Source organism: Lotus japonicus, chromosome 1 (assembly GCF_012489685.1).
Source record: "Lotus japonicus ecotype B-129 chromosome 1, LjGifu_v1.2".
NCBI lineage: Eukaryota > Viridiplantae > Streptophyta > Magnoliopsida > Fabales > Fabaceae > Lotus > Lotus japonicus.
The window spans coordinates 77,476,769-77,495,855 of record NC_080041.1 but is presented as its reverse complement, the minus strand read 5'-3'; the positions used below and the strand labels follow the sequence as shown (position 1 = coordinate 77,495,855).

Below are 19,087 nucleotides of genomic sequence, written 5' to 3'. Positions count from 1 at the left end.
AGAATTTTCCCCGGTATCTAGAACCCTAATTTGATTTCCAATGATTCTCAATCGAAGCGTCAGACATTTTCACCTCACAAGGGGACTAAAATGGAAATTTTAATAATTTCATAGGGTTGATTTAAAATAACAATAAGTTCACAACCTTAATTAATAAACAAAAGAATATTTACATGTGTAAATACGCGATTGGTACATGTCATTCATATACAATACCCATAAAAATTTTCCTGTACCAGAGAAATAGCCAATTTAAAAAACCAAATCAAAATTTAATTGGTTTGTATTCTATTCTATTGTACACTCCCAGTTACAAATCTTGCGTCTAATTCACTGATAAAGCGGCACTGGTTGTTTCAGCAGGTAGCAGGTAGGTATAAGAACTAGTGAACTGCATCTGCATGCATTCATTCGGTTCTGGTCAAGGAGCAAACAGAACAGAACAGAACAGAGCAACTTGGTTTTGGATTTCAGGTACCGTTGCATGCAACTAATTCTCTTCTATTTGTGAAATTCATGTACTGATTTCTACTCTGTGTGACTGTGTGTGTCTCTGATTCAGCTGGTTCTGGATATTTATATAAAATAGACATGAATGAGCAACCAACATTATAAGAATATGCAGAAACTTTTACAAGAAAAGCTGAAAAAAAGTTGAATTGGGGTGTTAAATTATGGAAACTAGTTGCTGTTACTCTGTTTTGGGTCTGTGGAATTGAAGTGAATACAATTATTCTTCATTTGTCATGAGTTTGGGGTCGTTCAAGCCCAAATTGAGGAGAAAAGAGGGAGAGACTGAGTGTTTCTTTTTAGTAATTTTCTCTCTTTTTCATTCTTTCTCTTCTTATACTACCTACAAAATCTATCATATTTCTCGTAGTAGTTTGAATTTTAAATTTGAATGTATTTTATTTTGTTGATAGATTTGTTATTTTTTTTTAAATTGATTATTGTTGTACATATAAATAACAACATTCTTGTAACACTTAAGTTTTGAAATTACAAGTTATATTCAAACTTCTACACATCATTATCAATATTCTCTCGATTATACTTCATTTTGGTGTCTTTGGTTCACAATTGATGATTGAAAACTCTTTCAGAACCAACCTGCTGAGCCATCCTCAAGGTTTTGACATGGTGAAGGACTCCATAGATGGTTTATCTTCACAGCCGAACTCCGAATCCCACGACGATGATGGCCATCTTAAACGAACAGGTTCAAATTAATATATGTTATATAGGTACTTTTACATTAATTAATTTGCCTCTTACGAGAATATATCTTTCTCATTTTAAAACTCCACACGGGTCTATCATGTAATTCCATGTTTGGATATTTTACAGTTGGTTCTAAATTTAAAATAAATTTGGGGAGAAGCTTTTCTGATTAGTTTAGTATCAGACTTGATTATAAGGAACTAGAAGTTGTTACAAACTTGTGTGTTAGTGTGTCTTTAGATTAATGTTTAAGAATTCGTGTTCTCTATAGTTGATTTTAGCCTATAATTTACTATGATAGAAAGTATCTAAACATGTGAAAACCAATTCTCTACCATGTTTTGTGCTTCAAAATCAATTATTAGGTTGCCCGCTACACTCCCAAACACACACTAAGTGCATGTTTGATTTCATGTACCAAAATCTACTGGGATAAGTTTCTAGTTTATGCCATTTTAATGTTATTTTCCAAACATGTAGTAAAATGAAAGAATCATTTCCATGAAGATGTTCATAGTGGTGTGTTAATTTGTGGTAGGAACTCTTTGGACTACAAGCTCCCACATAGTAACCGCCGTTGTAGGATCTGGGGTGCTGTCTTTAGCCTGGGCCATAGCTCAAATGGGCTGGGTTGCTGGTTCTGTAGTGATGATCTCCTTCAGCATCATCACTTGGTACACTTCATTACTTCTAGCTGACTGTTATCGTTATGGAGACCCCATTTTCGGAAAAAGAAACTATTCTTTCATGGATGCAGTTCAGAACATTCTTGGTAATTATATTCACACACACACACACACACACATTAGTAGGATTCTCTACAGTCGTACTCTCTTCAGCTATCTGCCGCAGATTCTTAGCCCTCGATTCTTTTATTAAATAGTTCAGATTGATTCATTAGAGTTAATGTATTTTGCAGGTACTCGCTACGCTCAGATTTGTGGGATAGTCCAGTACTCGAGTCTTTACGGCGCTGCAATAGGATACACAATTACGGCTGCCATTAGCATGATGTGAGTTAATGCTTCCTTCTGATATTTTTGAAATATAAAAATTTAGAAACTGAAAAGTGTTAATACATTAATTTAACCAGTTTTTGGATGACAGAGCAATAACAAGGACAGACTGCCTCCATTCCTCAGGCGGAAAAAACCCATGTCCAATTTCAAGCAACCCATACATGATCAGTTTTGGAGTAAGCCAAGTTTTCTTTTCTCAAATTCCAGATTTTCATCAAACATGGTGGCTCTCAATTGTTGCAGCAATCATGTCTTTCACATATTCCTTAATTGGTCTCTATCTGGGAATTGCTAAAGTTGCAGGTCAAATGCCTTCTTTTTATAATAATAAAAACTTATTTCTTAATTAAAACTATTTATTTATACTAACATTCTTTTGTTTAATTGGATCTTTAACTGTTGAACAGAAACGGGTACCATCAAGGGTAGTCTCACAGGAGTTAGTATTGGAATGGTGACAAAAGCTGAAAAAGCATGGGGAGTGTTCCAAGCTCTTGGTGACATATCCTTCGCCTATACATTCTCTCAAATTCTCATGGAAATTCAGGTTATTGATACCTCTTATTTGTCTTTTTTTCAAAAGTAAGAAAAGCAAAAGGCAGTTTTATCATAGAAACTAATTAACATATAACAAACTTTGACCACACAGGACACCATTAAAACCCCACCATCTGAAGTGAAAACAATGAAGAAGGCCACCCATATAAGCATTGGAGTTATCACAGCATTTTACATGCTTTGTGGGTGCTTTGGCTATGCTGCTTTTGGAGACACAGCACCTGGTAATCTGCTAACTGGATTTGGCTACTCCAAATCATATTGGCTTATAGACATTGCTAATGCAGCAATTGTAGTTCACATGTTTGGAGCATACCAAGTGTATTCCCAACCCCTCTTTGCATTTGTTGAGAAAGAGGTAGTAAAAAGGTGGCCATTAGTTAACAAGGAATACAAGATTCCAATTCCTGGTTGTGCTCCTTATAATCTAAACTTGTTTAGATTGGTTTGGAGAACAATGTTTGTTATCTCAACCACTTTTATAGCAATGTTGATTCCATTCTTCAATGACGTTATGGGGATCCTTGGAGCTCTGAATTTTTGGCCTTTAACAGTTTATTACCCAGTGGAGATGTATATCAAACAGAAGAAGATGCCAAAATGGAGTAGGAGATGGATTTTTCTGCAAATTATAAGTGTAGTTTGCCTTGTAGTGTCAGCAGTGTCTGTTGTTGGCTCAGTGGCTAGTGTAGTTCTTGACCTGAAGAAGTACAAACCTTTTGTCTCAAACTTTTAAGCCCTGTACATACAACTGGTCAGTAATGTTTGTGGTTTGTGTTTTCGCTATCCATTATCTATTGAGCAATGCTGTTATGTTATAATTCTTAAGACAATTATCAAAAATGCATGTTCCTATTCGGCAGAAACAAATTTTGGGACTTGGATGTGATTACAAATCTCTTTCTTCCTTCCATTTCCCTAAAAAAAATTAGAGAGTATGTTTAAATCAGCTTATTTTTCTTCAGAATGAATTATGACACCTAAATTGTACTCCATAATTGATTTTGTGGCATTGCAAAAAGATTTAAAAACATGTATTGAGTTTGAAGTCATTTGTATTTTGTATACAAATGACCAAATGAAATGAAGTGTGCATCAACTCTCAAACTTTTCATAAACCAATTGATATACTATAAAAGATAAAAAAAAAAAGGTAAGGATAAATTTTGAATAGAAATGAATGGTTAATTTCGTGACCAAGTTCATAATACACATATAAAATATGTAAATAATAATTTAATTGTTAGTTTTTGTTTTCCATTAATTATGGCGGAGACTACGATGCATTAGACTACATGCAATGGGGTAGTTGAATGGGTGTTGAAAAACTCATTCAATTGTTGAATGGCTCCAATGGGGATGTTGAAAGGGTTATTCAATGTTAAATGAATAGTGATTTGGTCCCGTTAAGTACACATGGCAAAATCTCATTGGTTGTTGTAATTTTCAGATTCTTATCTCATCATAATTATTTGGGGTCAATTATTTCGTAGTAAAGTAATTTTTTATTTAATTTTTTTTTTACCAAAATTCATCATTTTTTTTGTCTATAAATAGAGACTTTGTTCATTTGATTTGGACATAGAAAACAAAACGACATTTTCCCTTCTAGTTTTTGTATTTAGCCTCCAATAAACTATTGTTTGTAGCTCTAAACATATTTTTAGTGAAATGGATCCCAACAATAATCCTTTTAAATAAATTTGTTTGCTTAGTGTATTGTATTGCATTTGAAGTTTTTTTTGTAATTTCACTTGTTTTAATTAGTGTATTATATTGCATTTTAAGTTTTTTTTTTAATTTTACTTGTTTTAATAATGACTATCCCTATATGTAGTCTTTTTTTACTTGCAATAAAAAATTAATTAAGAATATAAAATTACTAAACTAGAAAGAAAAAAAAAATTAACTCTAAATTATTTTAACTTAATTTAAATTGATAATTTTTATTAATATATAATCACAAAAACATAAACGAAAGTAAAGAATATGAAATAAAAGTGGTGGGGTAGGGTGTTGAATTTTATTAAACAAAACCATTGTATTGAGTAAAAGTTGAATGTGTGTTGAATTATTAGGTGGAAGAGAGAGAAGACGATGTTGAGTGTAAAAAGTGAAAAAGTAGAGTGTTGAATGGATTCATTCAACCATTGTACATAGTCTTACTGCAAGGGATCGGTACCATGAGCCCATAATTTTCGTAAGCCAAATTTTCAAGTAAAGCACATGATGTGTTTTAAACCCAAATTCACAATAGACGCAAGCGTAGAAGTGTAAGCGGGTATAGTCCGATCCGCGAATTCAATTAAACCAATCTGAAACGAACACATTATGGTGGGTTGGATTGAATCATTGGTTCGGTTCGGATTTTTTTTACTGAATCTGATCACTATCGGTTCGGGTATCAGATTTAGGGATTGAAAAACCGATCAATCCGAACCAACCCAATGAATTGAGAATTTTTTTACATTAAGCTCAAACAATTTCAACCCATTACATTGCATATTTATATTTGTATTAGGGATGTTAGTTTTATTTAAATTATATGGATTATTTCATTATCGAATGTTCCGTTCTTTAAAAATGTTGGATTTTTCTATATTATTAATAATTTTTCACGTTTTTAGAATAATTTTCGTGCATATTACCATATAATATTTTTTTATTTCAAATCCGACCATCCAAACCGAACCAATCCGATTGATATCGGGTTGGTTTGGTTCGGATTTAGAAGTAAAAAATCATGAAATCCGAACCAACCCAAACCGAACCTGTTTGATTGGTTCGAACATTTTATCACTCTATATCCAAACCAATCCGGTTCGACTAAACTCTCTTTTTTTATAAGAGTACTGAAGCAATACAATTGCACAATATTTTGTTGGAGTGTAATGGAAGGAAGCGGATATTTTATTTAAAAAAGTTATTTAGTTCAATTTTTAGGAGGTGGAGGAGATGAATGGAGAGATACAAAACCCCGGGAGAATCTAATATGCACCATTTTTAGATGGTGTAATTTTACACCACCTACTTTGATCGGGTATAGCAGGTCAACACATTATTTTTTTTAAGAAAAAATATCATTAAAAATTTGTCATATATTAAAATTCTTTAAAAAAAAATGTGTTGACCTGTTATAGCAGGTTAAAAAAAGTGGTCTAAAATTAGGGGTCACCCAAAACCCCTCATAACTCAATTTCATACCCCTCCAAATGGGAGGGAAATGAAAGTGAAATAGTTTATTGGACAAAAATGTGATTCCTTATCTTCAATTTCTCAAAAAACGCAAGACAATAAATTAAATATAAATATGTTTTAAAATCTATCATCTCCCCTGTTATTCTTTTAACCAAACATGACATGATTCAAAATCACATCCCTCCATTCTCTTTTCATTCTGTCCATTAAAATCTCTTATTTCCTTGTTTGAACCAAACACACCCTTAACAAAATTATCTTCTCTCCGTTAAAAATCTTGTGTCTATAGATCGGATCCAAAATGGACCGAAGACTTGTGAGCTGGTATAAGAAGGAGAAGGAGTAAAGTGCAATCGGTTGTAAGGGACTCACTGGAACTGAACAGAACAGAGCAACCTGGTTTTGGATTTCACACACACACACAGGTACCGTTCCTTGCTACTCTTCTCTTCTATTTTGAAAACTTTGTGAATTTCTACTCTCTATGTGTTTGTGGTGTTAGTATGAATGTTCATTGATCATAATATTTGGTTTTCAGAGTTCCATTAGATTTCATATTCATCTTCAGATTCAGCTGAATCTAACTGACTCTGGAATATTTATATAATATGCATATATGAAGGGGACAAACTAATTACATAATATATGGGCTCCTATAATATATTAGAATTCTCTTTTTTTTTTAAATAGCTACATCATCCGGTCACATATATAAGCAAAAAAAATATTTTAGGTCTATTCATTTAATGAATGTATCTAGTCATTATTAATGGTTATATACATTTATTAAATGAATGAACCTAAGATGTCGTTTTTGCTTATATATGTGACCAAATGGTGTATATTAGAAGTCTTAACCTCTCGGAAAGTGGAGTTTATGGTAACTAGAAACTTTTTAGTAGAAAAAATATTTTTCTCTCCCATGTTCATTTCATTTTTAATCTCTCCTTTTCTATAATACCAAGCAACTTTCAACGATGACGTTAACTAACAAGCTAACTGAAAGCTGAAAAACTATCTGTTAAATAAGTTGTTAAACAAGATGAAATTGTAAAATAAAAGAGCATAGTTATTTTTATGTTTAACATTATTTTATTTTACACATCAATGCTTCTATGATACCATTTTAATTTATTTCAAATTATTTATCATTAAAAAGTATAATATCAATTTTTTATTTTTTTATTAAACTAAATAGAATAAAACAAATAAATTTATATTTTAATTTAAACAATCATATATTTGTCTAAATTGACAAAATATTTTTTAAAATTTTGTATTAAAAAGTAATTATTTCAACACAAACATTAAAAAATATTAAGGATAAAAATGAGAATAAATTCAATAACCTTTAAGCTATAAAATACCTCATGCAACTTATTAAAAAAATCTTAAGCTACTGAAATAAGTTTATTTATCTAACACTTTTAAAGAGTTTTTAATCTAGTGATATAAGGATTAAGTTAGCCAAACATATCCATTATTGTATACATAAACAAAAACATCCATATTCGTGGCGTATTAAAAAAAGATGTTATGAGTTATCTACTCACTTAAAGTGATTTTTTTTAACTACTTCTTTAGAACCTTAGAGAGTTAGTCGCATTATTGAAAAGCCACCAACTCATTAAATAAAAATAACATGACTTAATAATCAACTAAAGAATTAGACTCATGGACACTAAAAAAAAGCTATTTAGCGAGGGAACGTCATCCGTCGTGATAAGTGGCGTCGCTAAAAAATTAACGACGGAAAATTAAATCCGTCGCTAATAGCGACGGAAACTGGTCGTCGCTAACGTATATATTTTCGTCGCTAAATCGGTTACAGGATTACCCCATGAATCCGTCGCTATTTTCGATGGAAGTTTCCGTCGCTATTTACGACGGAAAATAACTAGCCGTCGCTATTTGCGACGGAACGTTCCATCGCTATTGAAGACAGAACGTAGCAGTCTGTCGCTGTTTGCGACGGACACTTCCGTCGCTAACTAGCTATCATTTTAATATTCATTCCCTCTCTAATTTATCAATGGTAGAGAGGGACAAACTCCGTCGCTAATTTCCCTCTCTATTTTAAGCAGTTAACTGACTAATTTCATAGCTTCAGTACATAGTAATAAGTCCTAACTTTGAAGTATGAATATTATATTCCAAAACGAACATGCCATTTAAGTTCAATATAATTATGCCTTGTGGAATTTAATTGTTTATGATGCAGAACCTACATGAATTGAAAAGAATTATGTAATAGGTTAAAAATATGTAACATTGATAATATTCAATCAAAGTAGAAATGAAAATTACTATAACTTAAGCTTCTCTGCATGGACTTAGTAAAGCACATTATACAATAAAATGTACTCCCTCTGTTCCTATATATAAGACCTAGTTTCAAAATTTTGAAGTTCCTAAATATAAGACCTAGTTACAATAATCTAACAAAAGGTTTTGTACTCTTCCATTTTTACCCTCCACATTAATTATATGTTTTCAATTCCAAAGTTACCACCTACCATTAATTACTACTAATCCAACTAAATATGACTTTTGAGATATCAATGGTGAGTGCATAACAAAGGTTAAATAAGGAAGAATTTATGCTTTTTTTAAAAATCAATACAATAATTAGTCACATTAAGTGCTTCCTTAATAAGCGCAATTTTTTGGAATATGTCTTATATTTAGGAACGGAGGGAGTATTACACAAGCCCCTTGATGTCCACAACAGAGTTGTTTCTACTAATGAAAACAGAGCAATGGATGGAAATTAAGAAACCTTACCTGTAATACTTGACAGCTTTCTAATGTGCTTTGCCCACCTTGAAGAATAAGCAAAAAGGAAATCAAAATCAGCATGAGTTGGTAACTCAAATACTCAATTATGCCATGGTGCTCTCTTGGTAACATTCATTTTTTTTTAAAGAAAAATAGACAAGAAAACTAGGAAACTAAAGAGAAAACATCAACCAAAATAAAGAAGGGGGCAAGAAACAATAGCAAAGACAAAGAAACAATGTCATATAGAGGACTATATTATTTAAAGATTTAATCTCTATGCACACACACACACATATTCGATTGGATACACAGACAAATTCGGATGAAAGATATATTGGGGTGATACTTCATAACATATGCACATTAATCAATGCCATTTGTCCTGTAGAAGTTTTGTTTTTAAAATCAAAATACTAACTAACCAAAAGGTCCCAAGGAGAGAAAACAGCTACAGCTCCAGCCACAGGAACATTCTCACCATCCTCACCAAGGTATTTTATCTGCAAACAATCTTTCACATTAAAGGGGAAGATAAGAAACACAATAACAGAACAAAGAGATATAGGAGGCGAAATTCAAGGGGAAGCAACATGGAAGAGCAAAGAGATTTTTTTTTTTTCAAGAAACAACACAACATGTGAACTATGCCACACGAAGACTAAATTTTGATTAAATCTGGTATAGAATGAAAATAAATCATGATCTCAAACTTACATCATTTTAAAACATAGTTTGTATTTTTTCAAACACAACAGATGACGTCCAAACCCAATATGTCTAACTAAATTTATTCAGCGAATACTAATTGCTACCAAAACTGGATCAGCAGTGGAATTATGCAGCTAACTTAAGGTTTTGCTCCCAATGGCTTACACAACTACGATCTAACCCGTTCATTCGAGACAAACCGTATGAAGCCTTCATAAAATACTGCCAAGAAGAAAGTATATAAAAAAAGGGGAAGAAAGTTGAGACCTATGTTTTTCTCTCTTTCCATCTTCGTACCATTCTTTTATATAATACTCCCTCTGTTCCAATTTGTTTGTTGTTTTAGCTTTTGCTAGAAATTCCAAAATGGTTGTTGTTTTATATATTCAATGCATTTTTTCCCATTTTCTTCCCTCTATACCCTTGTTGAATAATTAATTCAAAGTTTCTTAATAAACCAACCTACCACTTAAACTAACTATCCCCACTATCTCTATTGATTACTATCCCTATTTACAAAAATGTAAACCATTATTCTGGTCAAGTTTCTCTCTTATAGTAGTAACTCAAATTTTGAATTTACACACTCTTTTATTTTCAATGGAAAAGATAAACTTTTGTTGCTGCCATTTTTCTTACTACAAGCAATATTAGCATGAAACAAAACATTTATAAGCAAATATAAGGGGGAAACAAAAACATTCAAAGGAGGAAATCTAAAACTTAGATTAAGAGGGAAAATTTAAGTACTGTGGAAAGATGATTAGTGGTTCAAATTTAGGTAAAATTTTGATGGGAAGCATAAATAGTTTTTTGGTGCGAGGGAAGCATGTATAGTTGATAAAATTGGAAGTTTGTAAATTTTGACATATTTAGGGGAGAGTACGAATTCTCAGTGGAAAAACTGAGAGTTTTAAAAAATAGAATAAAAGAATGCACAGGAAATTGAAAAGGCTATACTTGATGTGATTATTCAGAGAACATAAACAAATCAATTCTCCCACACTTAGCAATGTATTGGTTCTGTCAAAAAAATTAACATTGTATTAGTAAAGATGTGAAATTAGTAGTGTGGAAAATGAGGAAGGAATGATTGACATGAATGAAAATAAATAGGGGTATGTTGGTGAAAATATTAATCTAATGATTAGCTCTTAAACTGTGTGCAAATGCTAAAACAACAAACAAATTGGAATGGAGGGAGTAGAAGGAATAGATGAATACTACCATTTATGCCATTAAATGGTACTCCGTCCGGTCCTATTTATAAGCAACAAAAAAAAAATTCATATAGTTTAAGAAATGTAGTTAAACTAGATAAAATGCATTAAATTTGTCTTAAATTAAAATGAACTTCCAAAATTACCCTTTGTTATTAGTGTTGGAAAGTGGAAAAGAGAGAGAATAATTAATGAGACACATTTTACAAGTTAGAATTAATAAGGGCATCATTGGAAAAAATTAATTAATATAGCTCAAACTTTCATTTGGTTCTTATAAAAAGGACCAAGATTTTTCTTCTCTTTCATGCTTATAAATAGGATCAGAGGGAGTATTAGCCAATTAAAGGAAATAATACAAGACACTTTAACAAGAATTCAACGGAAATCATTGGCATAAATGAGAGTTATTGGGTAATATGATGATTGACTTTCCAACGTAAATAATTTCATTAGTACTAGTGTTTTTTACCCGTGCGTTGCACGGCGATTAAATTTATTGTAAAGATGAATCAGTAGTAATGTGTTTTAACTTAGTTTAGACTCTTTTCAATAAGTATAAAAGATATGAAACCGAACATATGTTACAAACATGTAGATGAATATAGCACAGTAAATAGATTAATTTGATGAGGTTGTAGATACCTAACTATGTCAACACTTGAATAGTAATAAAAAACAACTTTTTAAGTAATACATTACATTGAAATTAAAATAAGATAAACATAACAATGACAGTAACATGAACCCTTATTCAAAATTGTAGTCCATGATTAATGATATAAACTTCATAATCGAGCTTGCTGTCAATAAGCATATTTGAGCTATAGAACCTAGAAAGGAAAAAAACAAATTATAAGTGTAAAAATCAGTAACCAATACAAATATAAACAGTGTATAATTTCAAGTTGCTTGTTATATTTTTATGCTACCAACAATAAAGAGAATAATCATATCAGTTTTCCTATTTCTAAAATTTAAATTCAAATTAATTGTAAGATAAATCAGCACTTACATGTCAAATATTATCGAAGACTTCTTGATACACTACGTTGCGTGTAGTGTTAGATACAACTCCTTCGTCATCAATGATGAGCATCTTCAACATTTTTCTAGATTTAACTCTAGAAAGTGCAACATATAGCTGCCCGTGAGTAAAGACATGCCTTGGCAAATACAGTCTAACATGAGATAAAGATTGTCCCTGACTTTTATTTATAGTCATCACAAAACATAAAGTAACAGAGAATTGTCTGCGCTGAAATTTGAATGGAATGTCAGAATTAGATGGAGTAAAGCCCATCCTTGGAATAAATGTTGTTTCACCCATCTTGTTTCCATTTAAAACAGTAGCAACAATTATATATTTAGTCAATGCGTTGACTATCATTCGAGTGCTATTACACAACCCTACAGCTTGGTCTATGTTTCGAATGAGCATGATAGGGACACCAACTTTCAATTTAATTGCATGGTTTGGTATTTCAGAGCATTTGAAATCATTTAAGAATTCAGATGTAAATCATTCCGCATTGTCACCTGAATCTTTGCCTGACTTGCACGGAGTATCACAGCTCAAATATTATGTTTCATCACCAGAAATCATTGCTAACGTAAAGTTGTTGATTTCCTCTAAACTTTCAAGTGTTGGTGCAAGGATCGCTCTTTCTTGAAAGAATGAACTTTTTTGCAAATTATGTGCAAGTTTTGGATATGCAAAATTAACTAATTCAAGCAACGGTTCCTTACACTGTTCAATAAGAAGATCTGGAGGAATCTCAATAAGTGTTTCTTCCTCATCAATCGTTTTAACTGTACCATCTCCCACTTGAAGCAACCAATCTGCAAACTTTTTTATTTCTGCTGCTGTAGAAGTTGATGTAGCATTTTGCAATCTCATATTAACAGTCAACTTCATTACCTTGCAATGCTTCCACAGATATGAAGAATTGATAGCTGAACCGACAATTTCAGAACGGCTTCCTTTAGAAATAACTGGAAGTATTTGTCTAAAGTCGTCTCCCAGTACCACAACTTTACCTCCGAATGGAATGTCATAACCATGGGTAGACTGAGTCTTCATAATGTCATTTAGAGATCTGTCTAAAGCTTCAAAGCAATGTTTGTTTAACATAGGTGTCTCATCCCAAATAATTAGGCTTACTTTTTTCAATAATTGAGCTTTTGGGGAACCTTGACGAAGATTACAGGTTGATATCTCATTTATTGAAATAGGAATAGAAAACCTTGAATGAACAGTTCTATCTCCAGGTAACAATAGAGATGCAATTCCGCGAGATGCGACATTTAAGACGATAAGGCCCCTTGAACGCAAAGCAGCATATAATATATTCCAAACAAATGTTTTTCCAGTTCCTCCAAAACCATATAGAAAAAAGAATCAACTGTTATCAGACAAAACATCATCCAAAACATTCTTATAAAAATCTCTTGCTCTGAAGTAAGAGAACTGACCAATTCATCATGAATCTTTACCATTTCAGCCCTATTATATTTCAACTCATCTGCAACGAATCTATCTTCAAAATTATGAATTTCTGAAAATTTAGGGTATGGTAAACATGGAAATTCCTTGAGTGACCTTTCATTGCCTTGCAATATTTTTTCAATCTCAATCATACATAAGTTATGTAATTCTTCATCCTCTATACGAAGATCTGAAGGAAATTAAATGAAATAAGGAAAATAAATTAAATAAGAAAATTAAGTTAAATGAGAAATATTGAGTTTTAATTTTTTCTTTTTGAGAAAGAAAATGCATTTACACAACTTAAATTTTTCCTTCTAATAAGACTCGTCATATTTTGATAATGTCAAATTTGGAATATTTTTTAAAAAAATTGTATTATTTTTAACGTGATACTCAGGTATAAAACTTTAAAAAAAAAACTTGACACATTTATTTAGACAATAGAAGCTCTGATATAGATTTTTTCTGATTTTTTTTTAACCTGCAACAAATAACAGTGAGATTTGTAGGTGAATCTTTGTTTTTTTCTATTGGGAAAACTAATTATAGGTTAATTTGAGTATAAGAACAAAATATCTCTATAAAAATTAGAAAATAGATATGGTATATAATTATGATATGGTAGTTGTCCAATCTCTTAGGTTGTGGCGTACTTTCTAAAATACGGTAAATACTGTTGGGTTCAATTAACATATGGAAATAAATAGTAATAGCCATGGACAATTATACATGTGAAAAAATAAACGCATACTAATTCATAAGGGAGAAAAAAGTAAATATTACTAATTGTGTCCAAAAAATTAATTTGATGAAATACCTGGAATGTTGAGTGCTTTTCTTCTGTCATATAAAATCCCATCACTTAAAAGAGTCCAAGACTTTCTCCAAACTTCTTGTGGCCTGGAAATCAAGTTTGTCATCAGCATTCTAGTAAATAATTTCCTTAGCTGAGATCCGGAACCAAGTTCACTTGCAATTGAAATTCCATCAACATACTCCCGGTCATCCTCCATTAATCCCATCGCTTCGCATGCATCGCAGAATGTGGGATAAACAACACCCTTAACAGTTCTTATGCTTTTAAAACTGTCACAATCTTTTTGCCTAGTTAATAAAACCCGCATATAGTAATTTTCTCCCATTCCAGGAGCAATAAATTGCAATCGACCAAGAGAAAGGCCTCTTTTCCTAGGAACCCATATTGTTGATTTTTTGTTTTACACAAACTTGGAATCAAATTCTGCATATGTGAGATTTCAGCTCAATGTTCTGTATAAAAATTAATTAATATGGACCAAATTTGAAGGCTGCACGTGAATTACTCATCATAATTTCCTATTATAGGAAAATAGGATATACAATTAACATGGTCTTAATACAGTTAAATAGGAAATTAATTAATATGTTAAAATCGTCGTGCAACTTTGATGGTAAATAACACTAAGTTCATTAGGTTTGACTTGTTTTGCAAACAACATTAACATGGTGTTAATGCTTGAATGAAATTCAACCGTGACTTCCTCAACAAAATTAACACCATTTTAATTCTTGACTTTTTTTAAGCAAAATTAACACTATTTTTTTGCAATTTGAGTTAAACCTTTTTAATGAATGGCCTGACTTTTTTTCCTTAATTAAACACCAATTTTCGTGGTTTTTATATTTTATAAAAAAATCTGAATTAATACATTTTTTTTCAAATTTTGATCTTTGCTTGATTTATTTCAAATTAAAAAAAACGAAAAAATTGTTAAAAATAGAGCTAATTGAATTAATTCCTCCATTTCTTTTAAAAATCCATAACCACAAAATTGTTGGAGATTTTAAATAAGGAATGTTTTAAAAACCTATAATGGAATTTTTTGCTCCTAATAAATGGTTTATACAAAAAAATATCCGTTTTAAAAACATAATGAAAATTCAGTTTCAAAAACTTGAATGACTTTGAATAATGGGCCTCCATAAAAAAACTGAAATCAAAATGGGCTTATACTATATTAGTCCAAAACAATAAGACGGTGACACTTGTCAAGTAAAGCGGGGAGGTGGGTGAGAGCCATTATTGGAGTGCCAAATCATGGAGGTGGGGCTCACAACCTTCCTCTTTTCTAAAGTATATAGATTCCTTATGTTAATTATGCCATCAATGAAAATAATTAATATTTAAAGTACTACTATGTTGATTGTCATTTAACATATGAAAATTAATTGATTAATTAATTAGTAAAAAGAGACGAGAGGAGACGTGACCCTCTTACTACCCTACATTATTTGTTTAATTGATCATTTTTAGTTAATGAGTTACGTGGTTTTTCATTGATTCTGCTCAATTTTAGTGCTTATTTGTTTTTACTTTCATTCCATTTTAACCTGAATCTACCTCGGCACCCGATTTTCTAGGAACAAAAGTGAATATAGCCTCATTGTTTTCTAGGAACAAAAGTGAATATAGCCTCAATGTTGGTCTGAGTTGAAAGTACTTTGACATTGGACCAAACAACCATACAAAACACAAACTTAGGTGTTAAATTTGTGTCCACCTAAGCTTAGGTGACTATTTTGTTGATGTGTGATAATTCTATTACAGGGACTCATCCCTATAAGTATTCTCGATTATACTACATTTCCTGTCTCCTGTTCAATTGATGATTGAAAACTCTTTCAGAACCAACCTTAAACGCATTTGAGATGGTGAAGGACTCCATAGATGGTTTCTCTTCACTGCCCGACTCCAAATTCTATGATGATGATGGCCGTCCTAAACGAACAGGTACAAATTAATTCATGTTGTACAAATTTTACATTAATAATTTTGTCTCTTAGGAGAATAGATCTCTCTCTCATATTAAACCTCCACACGTTTCTGTCACATAAAATAAGTTTGTGCCAATTTTTGTCATCACCAATTCATAAATGGCCAAATCATGTAATTGCATGTTTGGATATTTGGTTCTAAATTTAAAATCAATTTGGAATTCATTATAAGTCTCATAATTAATAATGACGATAGAGAAGTTAATACAAACCTGTAGAATTATGATAGAATTGATTGTGGCATAACTGATTATTAAAAGTGATTTATGTTTGGATACATTTATCATAAAAGTGATTACTTTAAGAGAATTTCGTTTGAATAACTTTGATTAGAATTGATTTTAGGTGTGTAATGATCAAAATGAAAATGTATTTCATAATCAATATACAGATGCTTACACCAATTGAAGGCCATTTGAGTTAAGAAACATTCGAAACTGATTTTACTTTTTGAGAATTAATTTTACTCACCTCATACGTTACCACTAGGTGCGTTATCTATAATTAATTTTGAACCCATAATTGATTATCATAGAAAATATCCAAACATGTGAAAATCAATTCTTCCCAAAATCAATTACGTGGTTGCCTAGCACATTCTCAAACACACACTAAGTGCATGTTTCAAAGCTACCGGGATAAGCTTCTAGTTTACTTGATTTTAATGTTATTTTCCAAACATGAAAGAATCATTTCCATGGAGATCGATGTTCATAGTTGATGTGTTAATTTCTGGCAGGAACCGTTTGGACTACAAGCTCCCACATAGTAACCGCTGTTGTAGGATCTGGGGTGCTGTCTTTAGCATGGGCAATAGCTCAAATGGGTTGGGTTGCTGGTCCTGTAGCGCTGATCATCTTCAGCAGCATTACTTGGTACACTTCATTGCTTCTAGCTGAATGTTATCGTTTAGGAGACCCCATTTCCGGAAAAAGAAACTATTCTTTCATGGATGCAGTTCAGAACATTCTTGGTAACTATACATATACACACACATTAATATACGATGATCGAGTAGCACCAACATGGATTCTTATATTAAATGGTTCAGATTGATTGATTGTAAAGAATGTATTTTGCAGGTACTACCAGTGCTAAGATTTGTGGGATAGTCCAGTACTCGAGTCTTTACGGCGCTGCAATAGGATACACAATCGCAGGTGCCATTAGTATGATGTGAGTTAATGGTTCCTTCTGATATTTTTGAGATATTAAAATTTAGAAACTGATTTTATTTAGAAATAAGTGTTTGATAACTACTATACATTATTGATATAACCGGTTTTTGCATGACAGGGCAATAACAAGGACTAACTGTCTCCATTCTTCAGGCGGAAAAAACCCATGTCCCATAGATAGCAACCCATACATGATCGGTTTTGGAGTAAGCCAAATTTTCTTATCTCAAATTCCAGATTTTCCTCAAACATGGTGGCTCTCAATTGTTGCAGCAATCATGTCTTTCACTTATTCCTTTATTGGTCTCTTCCTGGGAATTGCTAAAATTTCAGGTCACATCCCTATTTTAAATTGTGTATGATAATAAAAAAACTTCTTCGTTATTTTTCATTGCTGATATTCTTGTCTTAATTGGTTCTTGAACAGAGAATGGTACCATCAAGGGTAGTCTCACAGGAGTTACCATTAGAACTGTGACAAAAATTGAAAAAGTGTGGGGGATTTTCCAATCTTTTGGTTGCATAGCCTTCGCCTATTCGTTCTCTCAAATTCTCATTGAAATTCAGGTACCTTTTATTTTTCTTCTCTTAAAAGTAAGACAATTTTATCATTGAAAATAATTAACATATAATAAATTCTGACTACACAGGACACCATAAAAAACCCACCATCTGAAGTGAAAACAATGAAGAAGGCCACAAAGTTAAGCATTAGTGTTATCACAGTATTTTACATGCTTTGTGGGTGCTTTGGCTATGCTGCTTTTGGAGACGCAGCACCTGGGAATCTCCTCACTGGATTTGGCTACTCTAACGCATATTGGCTTATAGACATTGCTAATGCAACAATCCTAGTTCACATGTTTGGAGCGTACCAAGTGTATGTCCAACCCCTCTTTGCATTTATTGAGAAAGAGGCAGTAAAAAGGTGGCCATCAGTTAACAAGGAATACAAGATTCCAATTCCTGGTTTTGCTCCTTATAATCTAAACTTGTTTAGATTGGTTTGGAGAACACTGTTTGTTATCTCAACCACTTTCATAGCAATGTTGATTCCATTCTTCAATGACGTTTTGGGGATCCTTGGATCACTGAATTTTTGGCCTTTGACTGTTTATTTCCCAGTGGAGATGTATATAAAGCAGAAGAAGATCCCAAAATGGAGTAGGGCATGGATTGGTCTGCAAATTATAAGTGTAGTTTGCCTTGTAGTGTCAGTTATGTCTGCTATTGGCTCAGTGGCCAGTGTAGCGCTTGACTTAAAGGTTTACAAACCTTTCGTCACAAACTTTTAAGCTCCATACATACAACATCTTCTGTAGGCAGTGATGTTTGTGTGTTGTGTAATCATTATCTATTGGGCAACGCAGTTATATTATCCTTAAGATAATTTTCAAAAATACATGTAAGTAAATATCTATTCTGTAGGCAGTTATGTTATCTCCTATTGCGAATTCTTTTTGAGACGAAACCCCAACAAACCAATCTTTTTGGTGGATTATGCCGCACATGATGGACAATACTCAATGCATTCCATCAAAGAGTCGTGTGTTTCGTTATTGGTCTTTACAGTCAATTGTCTGATCCATAACTTCGGGATGAGTGACCGCACAATACGAACGAAACTTACAGTTTCTAAGCCGTCAACTTTCATATTATGTTGGATTGACAATGGGCAAACAACCTAAATCACAGTAACTCAAGAAACACTTTAAAACTTTTTCCCAAAAGTGATTACAGAGCTTCCAACCACAGAATCAAACACGTTATTGGTTGGGTAACAGGAAAAACTTAAAGCAATCACTCGCCCTGTTACGCACAATAGACCACAGCTAAACTTGAAAGACATAGCACGGCTGTTCTAGGATAAATTAGAAACCAAACGTGCTTTGAACAAAT

General features: G+C 32.2%; 3 protein-coding genes across 4 annotated transcripts; 2 read left to right on the top strand and 1 right to left on the bottom strand.

The window, feature by feature from the left end:
- The first annotated feature begins 336 nt into the window (after window positions 1–336).
- LOC130732068 (amino acid permease 2-like) lies at window positions 337–3,594 on the top strand. Of its 2 annotated transcripts, XM_057584193.1 has the most exons (7): window positions 337–474; window positions 1,104–1,219; window positions 1,760–1,993; window positions 2,141–2,234; window positions 2,329–2,543; window positions 2,648–2,787; window positions 2,890–3,594. In XM_057584193.1, the coding sequence occupies exons 2-7, from the start codon at window positions 1,138–1,140 to the stop codon at window positions 3,532–3,534; spliced, it is 1,410 nt and encodes a 469-aa protein (XP_057440176.1). In that variant the 5' UTR covers window positions 337–474; window positions 1,104–1,137; the 3' UTR covers window positions 3,535–3,594. The 2 variants fall into 2 exon arrangements, with proteins under 2 accessions (XP_057440176.1, XP_057440175.1); XM_057584192.1 differs by lacking the exon at window positions 337–474 and having other exon boundaries at window positions 1,084–1,219.
- An 8,693-nt stretch (window positions 3,595–12,287) lies between these two features.
- LOC130747093 (uncharacterized) lies at window positions 12,288–14,218 on the bottom strand. Its single transcript, XM_057599928.1, has 2 exons — window positions 14,014–14,218; window positions 12,288–13,081 (listed from the first exon to the last, which is right to left on the bottom strand). The coding sequence occupies exons 1-2, from the start codon at window positions 14,216–14,218 to the stop codon at window positions 12,288–12,290; spliced, it is 999 nt and encodes a 332-aa protein (XP_057455911.1).
- A 1,590-nt stretch (window positions 14,219–15,808) lies between these two features.
- On the top strand, window positions 15,809–18,592 carry LOC130713862 (amino acid permease 3-like). The gene is made up of 6 exons (XM_057563685.1): window positions 15,809–15,966; window positions 16,750–16,983; window positions 17,093–17,186; window positions 17,307–17,521; window positions 17,616–17,755; window positions 17,839–18,592. The coding sequence occupies exons 1-6, from the start codon at window positions 15,885–15,887 to the stop codon at window positions 18,481–18,483; spliced, it is 1,410 nt and encodes a 469-aa protein (XP_057419668.1). The 5' UTR covers window positions 15,809–15,884; the 3' UTR covers window positions 18,484–18,592.
- The last annotated feature ends 495 nt before the right edge of the window (window positions 18,593–19,087 follow it).

Coding starts and splice junctions, on each gene's coding strand:
- LOC130747093 (XM_057599928.1), bottom strand. CDS start 14,218: ATGGGATTAATGGAGGATGACCGGGAGTATGTTGATGGAATTTCAATT. Junction 13,082..14,013: donor AAAAGCACTCAACATTCCAG/GTATTTCATCAA, acceptor ATGGTTTTGGAG/GAACTGGAAAAACATTTGTT.
- LOC130713862 (XM_057563685.1), top strand. CDS start 15,885: ATGGTGAAGGACTCCATAGATGGTTTCTCTTCACTGCCCGACTCCAAA. Junction 15,967..16,749: donor TGGCCGTCCTAAACGAACAG/GTACAAATTAAT, acceptor AATTTCTGGCAG/GAACCGTTTGGACTACAAGC. Junction 17,522..17,615: donor GGGAATTGCTAAAATTTCAG/GTCACATCCCTA, acceptor GTTCTTGAACAG/AGAATGGTACCATCAAGGGT.
- LOC130732068 (XM_057584192.1), top strand. CDS start 1,084: ATGATTGAAAACTCTTTCAGAACCAACCTGCTGAGCCATCCTCAAGGT. Junction 2,544..2,647: donor GGGAATTGCTAAAGTTGCAG/GTCAAATGCCTT, acceptor ACTGTTGAACAG/AAACGGGTACCATCAAGGGT. Junction 2,788..2,889: donor AAATTCTCATGGAAATTCAG/GTTATTGATACC, acceptor TTGACCACACAG/GACACCATTAAAACCCCACC.